The sequence below is a fragment of the Lissotriton helveticus genome, chromosome 6 (assembly GCF_964261635.1).
Source record: "Lissotriton helveticus chromosome 6, aLisHel1.1, whole genome shotgun sequence".
Lineage (NCBI taxonomy): Eukaryota > Metazoa > Chordata > Amphibia > Caudata > Salamandridae > Lissotriton > Lissotriton helveticus.
Window position 1 is genome coordinate 874732366 of NC_136067.1, and position 24029 is coordinate 874756394.

Here is a 24029-nt window from a genome sequence, read left to right on the forward strand (position 1 = left end):
CTTCAGGGCCTCTGCTCTATAGGTTTGCTACTGCAAAAACCAGGTAATGTGCTAACCTACAGTGAAAACTATTATGTAAGAAAAAATACTTATGATTAAATTACAAAGTCAAAATATGAGGTTGGAACCAATTCAACCTACTTCAACTGTTCCTCCACATCAAGGGATGCAGCTCTCATCTAAAGAAAATAAATTATACACCATATTACTCAAATCACTGCTCTCTTATTTAACTATTCATAAAGATTAGTGTTCATTCAAAACAAATAGGTTTGCTCACCTGACTTGACGGAGGACTGGACCTCACCTCACCCTGACCAAGCTCAGGAATTGGAGGCCTCGCTCTGTGAAGGTAAAGCAGAGGGAAACTATAGAGTGATATGGGAGAGAAAATATTCAGTCCTTCTCATACTCTATTGCAAAGGCCCTCCTATTGTCTATCATCCTCAGAGTTTGTCAATTCAAAACCGTCACATGACTTATCTAGTATATTCTCCACAACGCTATGCTCACAGTTTTCTTATAATCTAAATCTCACGGTTTTAAATATAGCAATCAAAATCTCAAAAAGCAAACACTAATTTGCATGTTGGGCTAGCCACCAGTTCAATTCAAGGTTAGGCTGTATTGTACAATGTAGAAGGGTTGAACCTAATCCAAGATGCCAGCATATCCAAATCACTCAATAAGGCTACAAAAATCTTATAGAAAACCCAGCTCCTATCAAATACGAAGCCAGGTAGTCAAAAACAAAACCAAGCCAAACGAGCTAACTAGAGACTAAATGTAGCATCCAAATGTCTACCTGTCCGTCGTTGCCTCAGACGGATCCTGAGTCTAGGGGGAGGCAACGACTGGTCCAGGTGAGGCACATTTAAAGGCCATAAGGGGGACTGGGAAACAATCTTGTTGGAACACACCCCCTGACTAAACAGGGATTCAATGCCCCACTTTTCCTCTGAAAAAATGAGCTTAACAAAACCTTGTGTGCACTACTTAATCACAACCCAAGCTTAGTTGATGTCAAAACAAGAGCTAAAAGCAAGGCGTATTGGCTCTTACCCTGATTTACACCTTCTCAGTTCGAGCTCTCGCGTGAACACTCGCGAGAGCACTTAGAACTACAAGTTGACATCATGGCGTTCGTAGTTCGTTTTACTCAAAATCGGCACAATTCTCTTGTATTACTCCGAACAGCCTCATACGTTATACAACCGAAAAAATGAGCTCAGCAAAAACTTGTGTGCACTATTTAATCGCAACCTGAGCTTTGTTGATATCAAAACACGAGATAAAAGCATAGCGTATTTGCTCTTATCCTGATTTTCACCATCTCCGTTCGAGCTCTTGCTTTGAGCACTCGCAAGAGCACTTGGAACTACATGATGACGTCATCAAAATGGCATTCGTAGTTCATTATACTCAAAACCAGCACAACTTTATTGAATTACTCCAAACAACCTCATACATTTAGCAGCAATGAGTTTATAATATACGAGGTGGTAAGAAGCGACCAATCCACATTTTGGGCTTATTGTATAAGATGCAGAAAGGTCAATTACAAATGTAATATACTGAAACCTGCATGACTGATTACTCAAAGAACCTCAATACTCTATGTAAACATGCCATATGCGGATGTAAAACAATTTTTACAGGAATAAGAGCGTGGCGGTGTAACCCTTGTTACAATACAAATGCTGGTGTTGATTAATGATGTATAAAATAAATAGATACAACAGACCCTTTCACAATTAAGCCCCCTATGTTGCCATGCCACTTGTTTGAGATGCTGAAATACATACTATTCTATTGTACCATATTTCTGAATAGATGTTATCTAACACGTTAAATTATCGGGCTATTCCAGTACCCACTCAATGTGACCCATGTCTGTCACTTGTTAGATGGTCCCTAAGCTTACTTATGACCTACTCATATTAGATTTTAATGAACATCTATCTGAGTGTGATATTATGTACTGTCCTCACCTACTCATTTGTGCAACCCGCTGCACCTACGTCTATACAGAATGTCTCAAGGGGACAGCACATCTTCTGCTTCATTTATTTATATCTTATATGTTCATGGTGTCTCCAGTCATAAGTTCAGTCAAAGGTCACCCGTAAGATGTGATACCCAACTCCTCGTCTCAGATGTTCTCATACTTTATAAGCTGCTCCAAGGTATGTCATCATTGAGGCCAAGTGGAGTAGTGTGGCTCACTGGTTAGAGGCGGCAGACCCGAGAGCAGAGGACGGCCCGGGACCAGGGTTCGATTCCCGACGCGGCAGGTTTCTGGACCAGGGTCAGCGGACTCGATAATTCTCTCGCCTCGGTGCCCACTCTGATCAGCGATCACACTCGGCAACTCTGGGCACTAGCTTGCCTCATCTTCACTAACGGCCCCACCAGACTGCCGGGGATGCCTGGTCTCACCCTGGAGATACCCATTAAGGGACCATCTCTCAGGGAAGCCAGGAAGGGTTTCGCAGCGGTCGAAGCGCGGAGGTACCCCTTCGGGAGTGATTCCAGCGCTATATAAGCACATAATTAATTAATTAATTAAGTGTATCACTCCGGAGCCTGAATATCCATTTCTGTTCTTTCGTGAACAGATGTTTCGAAATATCACTGATGTGTGACGGTATGAATGGTTTTTCTAATACTGTCCACTGAAAATCTCCTTCTCCATGGTTCATATCTACAAAATGTTTTGTAAGTCTCGTCATAGTCTTTTTGCATCTAAATGAACTCTTGTCTTCCAACATGCGAAATCGCACTTTGCATGTCGTCATTCTGACATATCTAATGGAACATGGGCAAGTCAAAAGATAGATAAGTTGAACACTGTTGCAGTTTGTGAACTGAATTTGCTCCCATGGTGGATCAGTGCCTATATCTACTGAGCTGAAATGTTTGGTCTGGGGACAAATAGAACAACTCCCACACGGATGGTGTCCTACGACTGCAGGTAAATCCCACAGGGTCCCTATCGATCTTTTGGGTGTTTCCTCGGAACGTGTATGTACCAGGCGATCACGTATACTACTTGATCGCTTGATGGCAAACGATGGGGGAGCAATCTTGTCACTACTGCAATTTAAAATACACCAGTAACGACGAACAATCTTCTGGATGTTATTTGCTCTAGTACTGAAAGTACTAACAAAAGTCAAACGGTCCATGGGTGGTTTGGGAACAGGCGGTTCAAGCATGGATTCACGATGGTTGTTCTTAGCACGTTTGAGTGAGCGCTTGATCAGTGTATGCGGATAATGTCTTGTCAACAATTGTTGAGACAGACCCTTGGCCTGATACTGAAAGGTCTTCTCTGTGTGAAACAATTCCTCCTTAAATGGAGAAATTGCACGTAGGGCAAGTTGTCACGGAGTGCTTTAGGGTGTTGGCTCTCATATTGTAATAAGGAGTTCCTAGCCATAGGCTTCCGGTATAGTTCACTCTGCAGCCCTGAGGGAGTGACATAGATGGATAAATCCAGAAAAGGCAGTCTTTCCTTATTGATCTCTACTGTGAACCTCAAATATTGGTTCCTTCCATTGAGCTATTGATGGAATTCTAAGATCGATTACCGATCTCTCCAGAATACTACAACGTCATCAATGTAACGCTTCCACCAACAGATAGACGTAAAGAATGGATTGGTTGGTGTCAGCACAAATTGTTGTTCAAATGCATGTACACAGAGGTTCGCCAGGCTCGGTGCAAAAATGCTGCCCATGTTAGTCCCTGATATCTGGAGGTAGATGGTCTCCTCGAAACGAAAAAAGTTATCTTTCATGGCTAGCCTGGCAAGCGACATTATAAAGTGAACCGGAGCAATGGTGTTCAACTCAGCTTCCCTCAGGATGGACGCGATGGTCTCCAAAGTCTCATCCTGGGGGATGGAAGTGCACAGGGACTCTACGTCGAAATAGACCCAAAAGTCTCTATCGGGATCATATTCGATATCAGATATCGCCCGCAACACATCCTTTGTTTCTTGTAGATATGTGGGCATTTTCTGCACAATGGGCCTCAAAAAATGATCCACAAAATTGGATAGAGGCTCAAGAACCGATCCTTGACCTGAAATAATCGGTCTCCCTAGAGGTGGTCTTTGGGGTTTGTGCACTTTGTGCAGAATATAGAAATATGGCATCAACTGATGTTTAGTCTGCAAAAATAATGCCTCACGATTTGTGATCCAACCTTCACTGAGGGCCTCTTCCACCAAAGCTCTGATGTGACTGCTTAATTTTTCAGTGGGATCCTGTGACAGGGGCTCATAGGCTCTCCTGTCATTTAATTGGCGGAGACATTCAGCCCTATAATCAGTGGTGTTTAGCACCACAATCGAACCGCCCTTGTCGGCAGGTTTGATCGTGATGGTCTGGTCTTGTGATAGTGTCTGTAAGGCTTGATGTTCTTGCTTTGATACATTTTTGTAGGTACTCTGTGGAGTCTCCCATAACTTAACAAGGTCGTCCTTGACTGCCTTCTCAAAGGTCAGTACCTGAGGCGGTACGGAATGTGTTGGTGGATAAAAAGTGGACCGTTTTTTAAGATAAGTATTTTCATCGATTTGATCCACTGTCTCCTCATGTTTGTCCTTAAAAAAGTAGTGAAGTCTCAACTTACGGAAAAATTGGGCCAGTTCACACTGGAACAAAATGGGATCTCCATTATTTGTAGTCACAAAGCCCAACCCTCTGTTGAGAACAGTTTCTTCCGTTTTACTTAACATCTTAGTGCTCAAATTCACTATGAGGGATGATTCAGAGAGGTCCCTGTTTGTGACGGGTTCCTCCTGGTCTGACTATGGGTTCCTGCATGTGGACCCATTGATTCGTCCCAGTGGACCTGTATTTGCTGGTTTCATCTTTTGCCTCGCGACCTCCGTGGGCTAAACCCTAAAAAAGGTTGAGGAGTGTATTCATTTTGAAAACTTGAAAACGGTGTCATAGGTGGCTGAAAAAGGTGAAGAGGGTGAGAAGGGTGAGGTGGGTAACCCCACGTTGTGGGTGGCCACCATTGTTGACAGTGTGATGTCCGGTGTCCTCTAAAGTTCTTAAACCTGTTGAATCTACCTCGACCTCTGAATTGTGGTGCAGATGTGCCTGAGGTGTCGGAATCGCTACTTCCTTCAGAGCTAGAGCCTGAATAATTAGACCCATATCGCTTCCCGTTGTTCTTAAATTCGGGTGGAGAGTAGGTATCACTAGTGTATGAATACACCCGTTCGTGTTTGAACTTTGCTAAATCTTTTTTTAATTTATCTACCTTCGTTTGTAGAATGGAATCTTTGAATTCTTTATTGTTCTTATTCGACTCTTCTTGTTGTTTTCTGAAAAGAGTTGCTGTAATAATAGTTTTAATTTGTGATTCCAGCAATTGAATTTCAATCATAATAGAATCTGCTACTCTTTTCACTGTATTGATGATCAAGATCAGCTAGTCACGTGTGCAACGCCAGGCTATCAGTGACCAATCTTTCAGAAAAGCCTTGTCATTCAGAAACAAAAGGGGAGCATTAGTTACTATTAACCCTGGAGGAGCACAACTCGCCCTTAAATATTCTGCCATTGCGGTACCATGCAATAATGTGCGTGAATGTGATTTTTTAAGAATGAGGAATTTCGCCCACTCATCCTCTGACCCTACTGCTGGAACGGGCAGTAGAGGTGTGCCATTAGAAACTCGGATTCAGGTGGCGGCACCAGAGTGGTGCTAAATTAGCCTCCTTCTAGAGAAGTTAGCATAGGCATTTTGAAGATTGAATTTGAGGAAATGCATAAGGCAATCTAGATTTGAATCGATTGTTGACTTACAATGCAGATGAAATGAGACATTTGATTAAAGAAGAAGTGGGCAGATGTGTGAATGAAGCACATGATAAATTAGAAGAACTGGCTGATGAATTAAAAGTACACATCAGCAAAACGAAGAATGTGAAGCTAAATTATAAAATGGATTTGACACGTGATGAAATCAAGGAAATGGGTTTAATTGCCTTTAGAGCTCATACGAAAGACTTAATTGAGAAAACCCAACATTGGAGTGATTTGAAAATATATTAAGAAAGATGGAAAAAGGGTACAGTGAATAAAAAGGCTGATGAAAGGGACCAAAAGGAGAGCAAATAATGTTGCTAGTGTAGTAGTATAATGCTTTATTTCAGTCACAGACTATCAAGCAAATCACAGATTAAAACAAAGAGTGATTAAAAATACCATGAGTTTAAAAATAAACACATAGTCTGAAGGACTACCTTTACATAACTTTTCCGCGATAGAGTAAGCTCATGATTCAGAGGTTGAAACAAGGACGTTATCGGGATTGCCTTTGAGAAAAGGCCATGGAAGGAATCTTGTGCATATACCTTGAACTCGAGCTGATTTGTATGCATTTACTCATTATTTGCTGAAATTGCAGGAGTATACAGCAAGAGGTATGATGAAGTGCATTAACAGGCACACATTTCCGAGATGTTGTGGATGGATTTAAAATAATTGTTTTGAGATTGTGCTTCCTGAAGACGTGATTAAAATGCAAGGTTGTGGTTGGTTGGCCGACACAAGAACCATCTAGAATTGGTCCTAGTAATGCACTGTTGCTGAAGTAGCAAACAAATATAAAGCTGTGATGTTTGGAAAAAAACTAGTTTATGAGAAGGACTGGCATAAGATTTTGAGAACCTCGCAATACCCAAAGGAGCCAGTGCATTCCTTCTATGAAAGGTTTATACATGGGGCGTGGCGTCCAGGGGCAAGATTGCGGACGCGTCCTAGCTCGGTTCCGCAACACACCCCTATTATCCGATGAAATTACTTAACTATGGAGCACCATCCAGATGTACAAAATAAGCCATATTTTAAAAACTACTGAACAGATTTACACCATTTAACAGAAAGGTCTCTTTCTGAACCAAAGGCTACATTTTTGCCAAATTTGGTGTAATTTCGTTCAGCCCTTTTCGGGCTGTAGCCTTGTCTAAATTTTCCTATGGAAAATTGCAAGGAGAAAACACGTTTTGGGACCCCCGCTTTTTTCTCGACCCCCGCTTAACAAATCACCCCGAAACTTTCAAGATAGGAGCAGACCGGAGCGGGCCATAAGTTTTGAAAATTTCGTGAAGATTCGTCAATCTGCGCCAAAGTTATTGGGAATAGAATGTTGCGATTTTTCTATGGTAACTAGGTCCTAACTATAACTACCTACTAGGGGTCGCCAGTAGGTAATATATATATACCAGCGAACAAGGCGTCAGGGAACGCCAAACGCGTTTTTTTTTTACATAACAATGCACAGGATATTTGATGAATAAAAAATACCAGCGGCTGCTGCACAAAACAAGAGTCCGTCTCTCTAATTTCTGGTAAGCGCTGTGAGAAATGTGGCGTGGAGAGTGGAACCTGGATATATATATATATATATATATATATATATATATATCAAAAACACGAAGGGTAGCCCTGGTGAAAGGAAGCCAACAGGCAGTTGTATTAGATCCATTTTATTGAGGCTCGACTTGCCAGCAAAGTTCAACGTGAACACAGAACTTCCAAGTGTCTCTCCTCTTGCCAGACGCGTTTCAGGAACAACGGTTCCCTTTCTCAATGGCTTGGAACTGCATCAAGTTCGTAATGCTGCCTTGCACTATTTATCTTCACGGGCCCTGCTCCAGTGGGCGTGGCCACAACAGCCTTCTGGGACCTGTAGTGCGAAGAAATTAAACTCCAGTGAGTGCAACGAACTTTGCAGGAAAAAAATTAACAAAGTCTTAAAACCCCAGTGGGTTGAAGTCAATGGCACGTTGAAAGCTGCCCAGCTTTGTAGTAGAGTCTCAGGAACACTGTCTCCCATGTGCGCCATCACCCTCATGGCAATAGCGCAGGTCCGCTTTTCGAGCAGCGAGCTTCCTTTCGCGGCTGGCAAAGCCGCTATTTATCAAAAACACGAAGGGTAGCCCTGGTGAAAGGAAGCCAACAGGCAGTTGTATTAGATCCATTTTATTGAGGCTCGACTTGCCAGCAAAGTTCAACGTGAACACAGAACTTCCAAGTGTCTCTCCTCTTGCCAGACGCGTTTCAGGAACAACGGTTCCCTTTCTCAATGGCTTGGAACTGCATCAAGTTCGTAATGCTGCCTTGCACTATTTATCTTCACGGGCCCTGCTCCAGTGGGCGTGGCCACAACAGCCTTCTGGGACCTGTAGTGCGAAGAAATTAAACTCCAGTGAGTGCAACGAACTTTGCAGGAAAAAAATTAACAAAGTCTTAAAACCCCAGTGGGTTGAAGTCAATGGCACGTTGAAAGCTGCCCAGCTTTGTAGTAGAGTCTCAGGAACACTGTCTCCCATGTGCGCCATCACCCTCATGGCAATAGCGCAGGTCCGCTTTTCGAGCAGCGAGCTTCCTTTCGCGGCTGGCAAAGCCGCTATTTATCAAAAACACGAAGGGTAGCCCTGGTGAAAGGAAGCCAACAGGCAGTTGTATTAGATCCATTTTATTGAGGCTCGACTTGCCAGCAAAGTTCAACGTGAACACAGAACTTCCAAGTGTCTCTCCTCTTGCCAGACGCGTTTCAGGAACAACGGTTCCCTTTCTCAATGGCTTGGAACTGCATCAAGTTCGTAATGCTGCCTTGCACTATTTATCTTCACGGGCCCTGCTCCAGTGGGCGTGGCCACAACAGCCTTCTGGGACCTGTAGTGCGAAGAAATTAAACTCCAGTGAGTGCAACGAACTTTGCAGGAAAAAAATTAACAAAGTCTTAAAACCCCAGTGGGTTGAAGTCAATGGCACGTTGAAAGCTGCCCAGCTTTGTAGTAGAGTCTCAGGAACACTGTCTCCCATGTGCGCCATCACCCTCATGGCAATAGCGCAGGTCCGCTTTTCGAGCAGCGAGCTTCCTTTCGCGGCTGGCAAAGCCGCTATTTATCAAAAACACGAAGGGTAGCCCTGGTGAAAGGAAGCCAACAGGCAGTTGTATTAGATCCATTTTATTGAGGCTCGACTTGCCAGCAAAGTTCAACGTGAACACAGAACTTCCAAGTGTCTCTCCTCTTGCCAGACGCGTTTCAGGAACAACGGTTCCCTTTCTCAATGGCTTGGAACTGCATCAAGTTCGTAATGCTGCCTTGCACTATTTATCTTCACGGGCCCTGCTCCAGTGGGCGTGGCCACAACAGCCTTCTGGGACCTGTAGTGCGAAGAAATTAAACTCCAGTGAGTGCAACGAACTTTGCAGGAAAAAAATTAACAAAGTCTTAAAACCCCAGTGGGTTGAAGTCAATGGCACGTTGAAAGCTGCCCAGCTTTGTAGTAGAGTCTCAGGAACACTGTCTCCCATGTGCGCCATCACCCTCATGGCAATAGCGCAGGTCCGCTTTTCGAGCAGCGAGCTTCCTTTCGCGGCTGGCAAAGCCGCTATTTATCAAAAACACGAAGGGTAGCCCTGGTGAAAGGAAGCCAACAGGCAGTTGTATTAGATCCATTTTATTGAGGCTCGACTTGCCAGCAAAGTTCAACGTGAACACAGAACTTTCAAGTGTCTCTCCTCTTGCCAGACGCGTTTCAGGAACAACGGTTCCCTTTCTCAATGGCTTGGAACTGCATCAAGTTCGTAATGCTGCCTTGCACTATTTATCTTCACGGGCCCTGCTCCAGTGGGCGTGGCCACAACAGCCTTCTGGGACCTGTAGTGCGAAGAAATTAAACTCCAGTGAGTGCAACGAACTTTGCAGGAAAAAAATTAACAACGTCTTAAAACCCCAGTGGGTTGAAGTCAATGGCACGTTGAAAGCTGACCAGCTTTGTAGTAGAGTCTCAGGAACACTGTCTCCCATGTGCGCCATCACCCACATGGCAATAGCGCAGGTCCGCTTTTCGAGCAGCGAGCTTCCTTTCGCGGCTGGCAAAGCCGCTATTTATCAAAAACACGAAGGGTAGCCCTGGTGAAAGGAAGCCAACAGGCAGTTGTATTAGATCCATTTTATTGAGGCTCGACTTGCCAGCAAAGTTCAACGTGAACACAGAACTTCCAAGTGTCTCTCCTCTTGCCAGACGCGTTTCAGGAACAACGGTTCCCTTTCTCAATGGCTTGGAACTGCATCAAGTTCGTAATGCTGCCTTGCACTATTTATCTTCACGGGCCCTGCTCCAGTGGGCGTGGCCACAACAGCCTTCTGGGACCTGTAGTGCGAAGAAATTAAACTCCAGTGAGTGCAACGAACTTTGCAGGAAAAAAATTAACAAAGTCTTAAAACCCCAGTGGGTTGAAGTCAATGGCACGTTGAAAGCTGCCCAGCTTTGTAGTAGAGTCTCAGGAACACTGTCTCCCATGTGCGCCATCACCCTCATGGCAATAGCGCAGGTCCGCTTTTCGAGCAGCGAGCTTCCTTTCGCGGCTGGCAAAGCCGCTATTTATCAAAAACACGAAGGGTAGCCCTGGTGAAAGGAAGCCAACAGGCAGTTGTATTAGATCCATTTTATTGAGGCTCGACTTGCCAGCAAAGTTCAACGTGAACACAGAACTTCCAAGTGTCTCTCCTCTTGCCAGACGCGTTTCAGGAACAACGGTTCCCTTTCTCAATGGCTTGGAACTGCATCAAGTTCGTAATGCTGCCTTGCACTATTTATCTTCACGGGCCCTGCTCCAGTGGGCGTGGCCACAACAGCCTTCTGGGACCTGTAGTGCGAAGAAATTAAACTCCAGTGAGTGCAACGAACTTTGCAGGAAAAAAATTAACAACGTCTTAAAACACCAGTGGGTTGAAGTCAATGGCACGTTGAAAGCTGCCCAGCTTTGTAGTAGAGTCTCAGGAACACTGTCTCCCATGTGCGCCATCACCCACATGGCAATAGCGCAGGTCCGCTTTTCGAGCAGCGAGCTTCCTTTCGCGGCTGGCAACGCCGCTATTTATCAAAAACACGAAGGGTAGCCCTGGTGAAAGGAAGCCAACAGGCAGTTGTATTAGATCCATTTTATTGAGGCTCGACTTGCCAGCAAAGTTCAACGTGAACACAGAACTTCCAAGTGTCTCTCCTCTTGCCAGACGCGTTTCAGGAACAACGGTTCCCTTTCTCAATGGCTTGGAACTGCATCAAGTTCGTAATGCTGCCTTGCACTATTTATCTTCACGGGCCCTGCTCCAGTGGGCGTGGCCACAACAGCCTTCTGGGACCTGTAGTGCGAAGAAATTAAACTCCAGTGAGTGCAACGAACTTTGCAGGAAAAAAATTAACAAAGTCTTAAAACCCCAGTGGGTTGAAGTCAATGGCACGTTGAAAGCTGCCCAGCTTTGTAGTAGAGTCTCAGGAACACTGTCTCCCATGTGCGCCATCACCCTCATGGCAATAGCGCAGGTCCGCTTATCGAGCAGCGAGCTTCCTTTCGCGGCTGGCAAAGCCGCTATTTATCAAAAACACGAAGGGTAGCCCTGGTGAAAGGAAGCCAACAGGCAGTTGTATTAGATCCATTTTATTGAGGCTCGACTTGCCAGCAAAGTTCAACGTGAACACAGAACTTCCAAGTGTCTCTCCTCTTGCCAGACGCGTTTCAGGAACAACGGTTCCCTTTCTCAATGGCTTGGAACTGCATCAAGTTCGTAATGCTGCCTTGCACTATTTATCTTCACGGGCCCTGCTCCAGTGGGCGTGGCCACAACAGCCTTCTGGGACCTGTAGTGCGAAGAAATTAAACTCCAGTGAGTGCAACGAACTTTGCAGGAAAAAAATTAACAAAGTCTTAAAACCCCAGTGGGTTGAAGTCAATGGCACGTTGAAAGCTGCCCAGCTTTGTAGTAGAGTCTCAGGAACACTGTCTCCCATGTGCGCCATCACCCTCATGGCAATAGCGCAGGTCCGCTTTTCGAGCAGCGAGCTTCCTTTCGCGGCTGGCAAAGCCGCTATTTATCAAAAACACGAAGGGTAGCCCTGGTGAAAGGAAGCCAACAGGCAGTTGTATTAGATCCATTTTATTGAGGCTCGACTTGCCAGCAAAGTTCAACGTGAACACAGAACTTCCAAGTGTCTCTCCTCTTGCCAGACGCGTTTCAGGAACAACGGTTCCCTTTCTCAATGGCTTGGAACTGCATCAAGTTCGTAATGCTGCCTTGCACTATTTATCTTCACGGGCCCTGCTCCAGTGGGCGTGGCCACAACAGCCTTCTGGGACCTGTAGTGCGAAGAAATTAAACTCCAGTGAGTGCAACGAACTTTGCAGGAAAAAAATTAACAAAGTCTTAAAACCCCAGTGGGTTGAAGTCAATGGCACGTTGAAAGCTGCCCAGCTTTGTAGTAGAGTCTCAGGAACACTGTCTCCCATGTGCGCCATCACCCTCATGGCAATAGCGCAGGTCCGCTTTTCGAGCAGCGAGCTTCCTTTCGCGGCTGGCAAAGCCGCTATTTATCAAAAACACGAAGGGTAGCCCTGGTGAAAGGAAGCCAACAGGCAGTTGTATTAGATCCATTTTATTGAGGCTCGACTTGCCAGCAAAGTTCAACGTGAACACAGAACTTCCAAGTGTCTCTCCTCTTGCCAGACGCGTTTCAGGAACAACGGTTCCCTTTCTCAATGGCTTGGAACTGCATCAAGTTCGTAATGCTGCCTTGCACTATTTATCTTCACGGGCCCTGCTCCAGTGGGCGTGGCCACAACAGCCTTCTGGGACCTGTAGTGCGAAGAAATTAAACTCCAGTGAGTGCAACGAACTTTGCAGGAAAAAAATTAACAAAGTCTTAAAACCCCAGTGGGTTGAAGTCAATGGCACGTTGAAAGCTGCCCAGCTTTGTAGTAGAGTCTCAGGAACACTGTCTCCCATGTGCGCCATCACCCTCATGGCAATAGCGCAGGTCCGCTTTTCGAGCAGCGAGCTTCCTTTCGCGGCTGGCAAAGCCGCTATTTATCAAAAACACGAAGGGTAGCCCTGGTGAAAGGAAGCCAACAGGCAGTTGTATTAGATCCATTTTATTGAGGCTCGACTTGCCAGCAAAGTTCAACGTGAACACAGAACTTCCAAGTGTCTCTCCTCTTGCCAGACGCGTTTCAGGAACAACGGTTCCCTTTCTCAATGGCTCTGAACAAAGCGGGGCAGGCTGCAACCAGGAATGTGCATCAACCCACTTGGGTAACAATTGTGATTTATTTTTAAAAGAAGAAAAACATGCCCACTTGGGATAAACTTTCACTGCACTACAATCACCAGAAGGCCGTGCTCACGGACACGCCCACTATGGCAGGTGATTTAAATGAACATGTGCGTGAGGAACTTTGCTTTTCCTCTTTTAATCAACGCCACTGAAGAAGGGATGCAAATATCTTGAAACGCATTTGGCGAAGGATTTACTTGAATGCATGTACTCTGTGAGCTGCCTGCTTGCACATTGCCAAATAAACGAGGAGCGCTTACAGACTGTCTGGGGCCTCATTCCTTTTGGGGCTCACCTGGTTTTTGGATGTTTTCGGCTGGTGCCCAGCCGTGGAGAGAGGCCCACCGCTGTTCTGCGGGCCTGTGCTGGCTCCTAGAAGGTGCTGGCAAGAACAGGAGACAGGCAGAGACAGCGCCGTTTCCAGGGTGGTGCTGCTCTGATGCTCTTTTTGGCTCTGAACAAAGCGGGGCAGGCTGCAACCAGGAATGTGCATCAACCCACTTGGGTAACAATTGTGATTTATTTTTAAAAGAAGAAAAACATGCCCACTTGGGATAAACTTTCACTGCACTACAATCACCAGAAGGCCGTGCTCACGGACACGCCCACTATGGCAGGTGATTTAAATGAACATGTGCGTGAGGAACTTTGCTTTTCCTCTTTTAATCAACGCCACTGAAGAAGGGATGCAAATATCTTGAAACGCATTTGGCGAAGGATTTACTTGAATGCATGTACTCTGTGAGCTGCCTGCTTGCACATTGCCAAATAAACGAGGAGCGCTTACAGACTGTCTGGGGCCTCATTCCTTTTGGGGCTCACCTGGTTTTTGGATATATATATATATATATATATATTTCCAGTTTTATTCCTCATATAATAGCGTCTCTCGGTTTTTGTCAGAATACCTCCTACCTCCCAATCCTGTTAACCTTATTGGTTTTTTGTTTAACCTCTTCCCTGCGGGGTGAATTCCCCCGCTGTGCTAGGGGAGGGGGGGCGCGCACAGCGCCGCGGTGCTCGTGACGAGCTCAGCTCATCAGGCAGCACGGTGGCGCTGTGCTCATGACGAGCTGAGCTCGTCATGACCATGCACGTTTCTATAGAACGCTCAGCACAGCGGGGGAATTAACCCCGCATGTGAGCGCCACGCATGTCATGACGAGCTCTGCTCGTCATGAGCATAGCGCAACCGTGACTCATGACGAGCTGAGCTCGTCATGAGCACGGATGAGGTTAATATCTGGAATCCACCTAATTTTTATTCTATCAGGTTTCAGACTACATATATGCTGGATGTGAGCTCCCTCTGTTCTCTACACGTCCAGGTTGGATGGTGTGTGCCACCTTATGAATTCTACATTCAGCGCCCTAATGAAGGTGTTATAACTTACGGAATTGTCTTCTTTTCACCGAAACGAGCATCAGTGCAATTGTCATTCTTATTTTCTGGCCATATTTTTGTGACTGTGAATTACTGTTAACATTATTAGATGGAGTACATTGATATATTGATTAATTAACTTAGGAAACAAAAGTTCTGTATATACATCCATGTACACTGAGGCATATTGACACCCGGCCATACAATTTATTATTAGTTATATGTGGGACTCTGAATAATGTTTTTAATATGTGGAAAGTTTGTTTTTTCTTTACTTATGTTAGTAGGATAATGTGTGTGATTGACTTGAAGTGTGAGTATGTGGTTGTTTTATTTTGTAGTAGTATAGGGAGCTCAATATAATATTGATTTCTTTAAATGGAGTATTTGATATGAATATACCAAATATTAAAACATTAACTAAATGTGTCTGATTCATGATTATTATTATTCATAGAGTTATACCTGTTTAAAAAGTAATGGAAAAGAGTAGAAGAATACTTTATTGTTTGATTAGTAAAAATCATTACAATGATGGGCATGCATTAATAAAAAGGGATATCGGACAATTGCTAAAATATTTACATATAGGGTAGTAAACAAACATTAACTAGACTCCTGTGTCTTTGCTTACATTATTTCCTCATGCTTTTTTAGAAGCTGCCTAAACGCGGCCATTTAATAGGTTGATACAGTCGCAAACAAATGGTAAGTAACAACAAGGGTGTGAAATTCAACAATAAATAACTATTTAAAACCTAATAGTCTCTATTTGTTCATGCTGTTAAAATGTAAACTTCATCTAGACAAGTGATCCTTTTTGTTAAAAAACAGTTAAGAGCCGTGGTGATTCGTTCTATCTTTAGCGTCGACTAAAGCGATTGGGCAAGGCATTAGTCATTGTTAAAAAGCTGCTAGCTAAACCACTAATAGTGCAATTCTATTTCTAAATAAGTAGAACCCCTACATATGATGATTAAATGTTTCACGGTCACACAAAGCAGAGGACAATAAGTGAACAATGTGCAAAATGCCATTTTCGGCCGCTGTCAAGTAGTACAATTAAGTAAATAGATTAGCAAAACAAGATCGGGCTTAGGTCTCCCCCTTATGAATTAACAGTTGTTGGCTTGATGGCTCTCGCAGTTTGTAAGTCTTTAAACTGCTCTTGTGACAAACTTGGTAAACCGGATGTTGAGCACTGGATTGTCCGGAGTCATAGATACAAGGATGGCTTGTCAATAAGAGCGAACAACGAGTTTGTTCCATTCGCCCTTTAGCAAGGTCTTTCGGTCGTTAAGAAGTGTAGGGCAAAGACATACCACGTGCTCGATTGTTTCCTTGCTGCTCCCACACCCCCTGCACGTTATATTTTCTTGTATCACTTGCCAACCTGGCAAGTGATACAAGAATGGCCATTCACCCATTCTGAGAGCCCAAATTTTTTTTTTCCACATCACTGAGTAGGTGCATGACATATGAGGTGCCACGACCCCTGGCTTAAACCCTGATATGACCAAGCATGGTTACGTTGTACCAGTTGGGCTCTGTCCGAATGGAAGGGACCAGATGTGGACATTTCTTTTAACGTAGATTTTGAGTGCCTGCTGAGATGGATTGGAGCTCCAAATTTCTTCTGCATCCAGGAGTTTTAAAGAGCCTTGTAGATAACGCTGGTACGATCTCCCAAGCTGACCAGCTGAAATTTCATGCCTCAAAAAAGCCTCCAAGTTCCCTTCTCTGGAAGTACGTAGCTTGTTGCACAACCTGATGAATGCTCCAGCCCCTACCGCTCGGTGATCTTAGCGACCAAACTCAAGTCGTACTTGGGTGGGGGATATGTTTTTGGAAGGCTCAGCACTTGTTTAAAAATTCTTGTTATTATTTTGTTCACAAGGCTGTTATCTTTCCCCTGCATGATCTCCTAACTGTAACTGAGGTAACTAAGGGTTTTTGCTTTCATGACGCTTATAAGAGGGGTCAGGCTTGAACCGGACAACTGCCTTGCGAGGTTCTTAAATGCCAACTGGATTGTGAAAGCTTTGGCTTCTACCTCGTCTCTGTGTTTTGAGAATGAACCCCTTCTGTCCATGTGGACCCCCAGATATTTATATGAAGGGGACCCATCAATGCTTTAACCCTTGAACAGCCAACCGCCACCTTGGTATTTCCTTAACCCAAAGGTGATTGCCCTTGTCTTTGATAAGTTCAGAGTATTTTTTTGGTGTCTGTTGATTAAATGGATGACTCAGCAGGAAAATGAAGTGTTCCTTGAAGATTCACTTGTGTTTAATTTGATGGCTATTATAACCATCAGAGGAGAAATATTGAGAGAGAAATGTTACTTTTGCATAATTAACTCGTTTATGAGCACATTGTGATCTGCATCATTAAAATAACATACACATCTTAACATATCATTTGTAGTAGGTGACCACACTAAGCTATTTATTTATTTATTTTTATTTATAAAGTTTTATATAGTGCGAACAAGATCCCGAAGGATATCGGATCGCTTTACAATAGGGTGGAAGGAAGGACAAAAGTGCAATAACGACAACAAGTAAGAATAATAAACGAGAAAGATTGCATAATTACACACATACCTGCCTTGACAGACTAGAACAAGAGATTTCAAGTTTAGAGGAGCGATATGATCAGACAGGGAATGTGCAGCACCCCTTGGATATAAAATCCATAATTGTGGACTTCAATGATACAGCTAAGGAAGTAATTAAGCACTTACTGAAATATGCAAAAGTTAGAATGCATGAATGTCTTATAAGAGAGGCCAAGGGCCTATTATGCATGTGCAAACGGTTTTGCGACCCGTTTGCGCATGCAAAATACAAAAGGGCCATGTACTAACCATATTTAGCGAGTCGCAATTTATTTGTGACTCGCTAAATAGGATCAGCGACTTGCTATTAGGAAGGGGCGTTCCGAAGGCGTCCCTTCCTAATAGTAGTCCTGGGCAGTAAATTCTGTTCCGCTCGTGGAATTTGGGTAATTATGTGTTTCGCGGAGAACGCGGAATTGCCAAAAATTCAGCAATCCGCGGCTTCACATAATTTTTTGCTTGTTTGCGCTTTCAAAATGCGCGTTTGCGAGATATTTCCTCCCGAGTACGCAAACAGCATTCGCGAACAGGAAAAAAGCATTGCGAACGGGCGGAACAAGCAATTCTGCGTGTTCGCGGAACTCTGCGTGCTTCCGGAGATTTGTTAACGTTTCGCGGAGCTTTGCATATCACAACTACGCATATTCCGCCCACCCCTACCTAATAGCGAGTCTGAGCCCTACGTATGACTGTTTTGTCACAGTTTACCAACCTTCTCAGAAGGGTGGTAAAGCACTCGCAAAAAGGATGTTTTAGGCAAAGAGGCTTGCGCAATTCTTTTTTTTGGCCTGTTATGTTTTCCCCATTGCAGATGCTGTGTTTTTCCAGAAGCTTTCTACTAGTTAGTAAAAGGGTATTTGCTATGTATTAGATGACTGATAGTGAGGTACCCATCGGAAGGAGGAGGAGATGTCAGGTAGGGAGACTCTTGGGAAGAACTGACTTTACCAAAGAGTCTGTCCAGTGTAAAAACTCAAGGACATAGCCATGCTTGGGCCATTGTAATAACATAGGAAAGTGAGAATGGGAACGGGCTGAAATGTTGCAACTAGTGCTTTATCTAATAATAATACTGTGAATTCATTAGACTAGGTGGCACATAGAACACCCAGAGTATTCCTTACAGAGATGTTTACTGACTTTGAACTTAAAAGACCCTTCTCTGTTCTGCAGATCTCCACTGCTTGAGTGCAAAAACTTCATGTCCAAGCATTCCTATTCTCTCATGAGAAAAGTTCATTTGATTTTCTGAAGCTGACACATTACTTTCTTGCCCAAATTAAATGCTGTTTGCAACTTACACTTCCTTATTTAGATTAGGGGATTTCCTTTATGGAACACGCCTGTTACATTTTCTGTATTATATTTGTAATTCTTGTTAGTGTTCCATCTTAGCTTATTTTGAAAAATTGACTTGTAGACCATTTACATCTGTATTAACAAAGACTGACACTTAAATATTTAATGAACTAATGATTTGGATTAAACTAATTTGTTAATAAATCCCTTTAAATTCAATCGAATTTTATTTGTTGTTTCCTGTGGAGCGTTAGACTTTTCTATTTATGGAAAGGAATGTAAATGATTACTACTAGACCCATCTCCTTGACGACTAAAAAAAATTCCATACGACTCGTGGCCAGGTTTGTATGATGATTATACCCAATGATTGAGATTTTAAAATCCCCTCTTCAGCAACTGGTTGTTCCATCAATTTGAAAAAATTACTAATTGCTTTTTGGTGCGTCTAAGTTTGTAGTTTAGATTCTGTTTATGTACTTCTTTTCTGCAAGGATCATGAAAGAGCAATGGCAAGACGGACTTATGCAGTTTGTTTAAAGGGTGTTGCTGTGACTATATATAAAAAAATGAAACATCCTCTGTTGTACTTTAAAACGATATTGCAAATCGTCTTGAAGTTTCATGACCATTATAAAAGAACTCTGCCTTGGGCTTCGTTCCTCAGTATTGCCATGGAACTCCTTGGTGATATGCAGAATACTTATAATGTACAGTGGAGTAATTTATCTAATTTTTAACAGCTGTCATATCGCATGCACTTGAACATATTTGAACTATAGGCTTGATTACAAGTTTGCTGGTGCTGCGCCAGGTCCTCCTCGCTGCTGCACTGACAAACCTGTGTCCGGGCCGCTCGCCAGATTATTATTGCTTCTCATGTCTGACAAGCTTTTTTTTACTTTCCCATGGCAGTGCCTCAAAAAATGGGCACCACAATGGGAACGCCAAAAACAGTTCTTGATTGCCATGGACTGTAAAGTCCATGCTTTGCAGGAGCTGGCGTGCATGCACAAAGATGGCACATGTTGTGCCCCCCTGTGTGCATCTACATGGCCCTGGGGCACCTCCGCTACGGTTTTAAAGTAGCAGGAACTACCATGAAAACCGTGGGGGAGAGGAACTTGTAATATGCTTCAGCCAAGCATATTACTGCCTCTACACTGCCACCAGGGAACGTCAGTTCCCTGGCGGCTGCTGCGGGACAATGGTGGTCCGACCGCCCTATTTGTAATAGGGTGGTCGGGAGACTGCCACTGCCACTGCCCCACCCCGCCTGACTCGTAATCAAGCCTTAGGTGTTACATGAATGCAATTCATGCTCTCAGGTTTATGGTTACATATACTGATTCAACTACAGTGAATTACATCACGGCATATCAAATTATGTATTTTTTTAGATACTCTTTGTACTACCAATATAACAATTTCTGCTGTATCACTGGATGTGCTGAGTTATTGGAGTAACATGGCACGAGTTGGAGGTACACGCAGGTGGACAGCGTCCACCCGCTTTTTAACACAAGGGTGAACGCCGTCCACCCTGCCAAGAATTTGGGCCTCACTGAATAATGTGCTGAACTCGTCCTGGTGTAATTTCGAAACACCGGGACACTTTCAGCAGCGCCTGCACGTTGTCTGCTTTCCATCTGCAACAAGCAACAACATGCACACTGGGACAGGCTTTCTTATTTAAGACCCCTGCTGGGCCAATAACAAAGGCCGAATTTGAGGGTTCATCAGGCCTCCTTTTGTTCAAGTCTCTGGGCTGGGAGCAGTCAGGAACCTCACACATGATACAAATGAAGCAGAGGGGAAACAAAAGCTCACACCTTGTTAGCACTTCACACGTACTTAATAGAGGTAGCTTTTCACTTTGTTCAGTCCCTGTTTAGGAGATATGCATTCACTGTACGAATATCAGATGTGTTGGTCTTTCCCGGTATTTACACAAAGCAAATTGCATTTATATAGGGCTTACTTCCCCTGAGGACGCGTTGAAATAATTTAACTACCACTATTTTTTCTTGTATAGCCCTACTCATTCCAACACAGGGTGTCAGCGCGCTTTACATCAACATGTGCATATTACATGTACAATAAATTATAGAAGTTTGTAAATGAATGTACAGGATGTGTTACATAAAACTGGGGGATTGCAAGTTGTAGAATTCACATATCATCTTCCATAGCTCACTGTGCTATTATCCTTGCAATGCGCACAAACGTACACATGACAGACCTGCTAAACATATATGTGAGGGCTTTAGAGCTGATGTCACTTCTTGAAATGTCACTTACTGTAAAGTCATGGCTTGTGATGCCACTTTCTATGATGTAAATTCCTGTGTTGCCATGTGTGATGTCATGCGCCGTGATGTCTTGCGCCATGATATTGTGCGGCATGATGTTGCGCGTCGTGATGTTACGTGCCATGATGTCACTTACATACTGCCTAACTAGGTTAGTCCCCACACTTCTTTTTTTAGGACTTGTGCCCTGAGGCGTAACAAGCCTTCGGCAACGACACGTTGTTGCATCTGAAAGAGGAAATTTGACCATTCACTTGCTCTGGAACTTAGGTTGTTGTGAGGGTAGCAAATAAAAAGATATATGAGTTTCTTCTGCCCAAGAAAGGAAACATTTACATTCTTTAAGCTTTTACTAGAGGGGTCTGTCACTCTGACATAGCACCTCAGTCTAAGCCGGTGGAACATTGTGGAGACTAACAGCAAGAAACCACCTAGGCTATTTGCTTTTATATAAGAGTTCACTGCTGGTCGGGACAAAGGGAAAAGCTGCAGTGAAAAAATTGTAAAGCAAATTGGGTGATATATGCATGAAGTTGGGTACGTAAAGCCTGGTTGTTTCACTCCCGTTATTTAAGGCTATTTTAGGTTGTATACGCGCGAGCGTGTGGTGAGCGTGGGGCTCGAGCCACCCTCCCTTTGCCCACGTGGGTCCCGCGGCCGTTGGCGTCTTGTTATTGTAAAGGGTCTAAGCTTCAACTCTCCCAGACCATTTGCTCTCAGCTCCGCCCCTTTCGCTCCGTCCAGCCCCTTTTGGCTGTCACTTTTACCTCAGGTTCCGCCTACTCGCCTCACGCCTACTCCGTCCCGGGACAGGCTCCCCCACCTTAAACCCTCCGGCGGCCCTGCTGGCACTGCCCACAGCCTCTCACACCTGAGCACGAGGGTCACCGCGCAGCCATTGGTCGGCGGCTCCGTTCCAGCGACCCGCCCTCGCTTTAGGGATCGGCTCTCGGCGCGCGCGGCTGCCAGTACTGGGGCAGAGGCTGCGGTGAGAGCGCTCACTGCCGAGGCGTCGAGTGCGCATGCGCGAGCTCTGCGAGGGGCACGAGCGGGCACCAGGCGGCAGCAACTTCCCTAGAGGAGAGAGCAGCGGGCAGCAGAGGCAGCTCGGCTGCGGCAACAGGTCCCCCGTTCTCGTGACCTGGTGGAGGGCAGCCCGGAGCAGGGTGCCTGCTCCCATCCGAGGGAGCCCGGGCGGCGGGTGCGGGCCACTTGGGGACCATGCCGGGCCCCGCGTTGCTGCCCCCGCCGCTGGGGGGCTCCCCCGGGCTGAGGAAGCCGACGGGCGCCTTCCGCCTGAGCGAAAAGTTCGCGCTGCTGCTGGTGTTCAGCGCCTTCGCGACGCTCTGCTTCGGAGCGCTTTTCTTTCTGCCGGACTCTTCTAAGCTGTTGAGCGGGGTCTTCTTCCAGCGCGCCCCGGAGCCCGGCGCCCCGCCGCCGCCTCCCCCGACTGCCGCCGGAGACCTGGAGGAGCGGCTGGCCCGTATCCGAGAGGAGCACGCCCGGGCGCTGAGGGAGGCGCAGGACACGCTGCAGCGGGCCCCCGCAGACATCCAGTCAGACATCCGTCGCGACAAGGAGCGGCTGGCCGCCGGCGTGGGGGAGCTGCAGATGGTGGACCATGAACCCCCCAAGGGGATCGTTTTTAAACCGCCTGTGGGGGCCGCCGGGGGAGAACCGGCCGATCCCGGAGTGCGGGACAAGAGGAACAAAGTGCGGGAGGTGAGTGACCTGGGAACATCACCTGGGGCTGAATAAACTTGACTTTAATTCCACATCATTTCTTCTGGATTTAATTACATATTTCCATACTACAGGCTGATGATCACTGGGCGAGCGACCGTTCTGGTCAGCGAATCTTCGATCCTAATGTTACACTCCTCCTTAGTCTCACAGGACCTTTGCTCTTGTCAGCAACCTACAACTGTCTCTCCCTAGAGTCATAGAAGTGCAGTGAAAGTTCAGCATGCCCCAGCCACTCGCCCTCGAGAGACTGTCTGTCTTTGCCTACTCTTACTGTGCCTCCTTTGTAGTCTTCAGTTGCCCCCCTTCCCTCTTTTGTTTTTAAATTTGGCTGCCTGTCACAGGGCCGTGTGGGTTTTCTGGAGATCCCTCTTAATTGTAAACCAGAGGGTAACCTCAATTATGCTAACATGTGGGCATCCTGAAAACAGGAAATGGAGAGGAGGACTAAGCAGCCTACACCCTTCCAGTACATAAATCATATGTCACATGCAAGTAGGGTGCCTATTAAGTGAATCAAACCTTATGGAGATGCCCCTGTCCTGCATTCAGAGTGAATACATGGCCGGGGCATCTCCATACATCCAATTTACTTAATAGGTACCCTACTCGCATGTGATATATGAACACGTGTGCATCCAACAGATGCAGTTTGCGGATGCGCTTTGCGTGTTCTATATTGTGACAAGGAGAGCAACGTACGTTAATCGGTTATGCTTTAGCTTAATTGTAAATGATTCCTTCTGAATGTCATGTGGGGTGCTAAGCACGTATAATAGTGTTCTATAGTCACACGTGTGTTGTTGTGGGGCAGCCGCTCCTATACGCTTTCATAGCAAACCCCCAGCATAAGATGCCCATCCTCTGCATGCCCAGGCTACTCTTATGTCCCATCATACCAGCCGTTCGTCCACTGTTATGGGCTGAGTCCCGGCTTCCCGCAACACTAACTGGTCTATGTTGCTCTTGGTTACATTGAAAGGCTGTTCCCTAGCCCGACCAGTCTTTCGAGCTGCCAAGGCGGACGTGGTCCTTTCATAGACTCATGGCGCATGGGGTGCTCCTATCTGCCAATTGCACGTTTCCTGTGTTTACCACAGGCAGTGCCACTGCAGAGGAAGGGGTGGCAAGTACTTCTTTATCACGATGCCTGCACGAAACTAGAAGGCAGGCCTATCTGTGTATGGTTGGCTGCAGTATCCTGTTTTATAATCACTCTGTCGTTTGCTGCAGAGCCAAGTGCATTGGTCCCAGCACCACCATTTCAACTCGCACGAATTTACCACGTCTAGGCGTGTATTGATGTTGGGCTATTAGTCTTAAGTCCCATCAACAATTGCGGCTGCTTCGGTGGGAGGTCTAAAAAAACGGCTTTGCAGGTCTGAAAACTGCTTTGAAGTTGCCGACTACCAGACTGGAGCAGTGACCTTCAGCTGCGGTGAAAACGGGCCCACTGTTGGTGGCATGTCCACATGCCTGCTCCTACCCACCTAGGCACTTTCTGTACTCCATTGTAA

General features: G+C 45.3%; 1 protein-coding gene across 1 annotated transcript in view; it reads left to right on the forward strand.

The window, feature by feature from the left end:
- The first annotated feature begins 21559 nt into the window (after positions 1-21559).
- The window catches only part of MAN1A1 (mannosidase alpha class 1A member 1), a 549722-nt gene continuing 547252 nt past the window's right edge, over positions 21560-24029 (forward strand). The window contains exon 1 of the mRNA XM_078648470.1: positions 21560-22491. Within this exon, the coding sequence (XP_078504596.1) occupies positions 21991-22491 (501 nt within the window). The 5' untranslated portion in view covers positions 21560-21990. The remainder of the gene's footprint in view (positions 22492-24029) is intronic.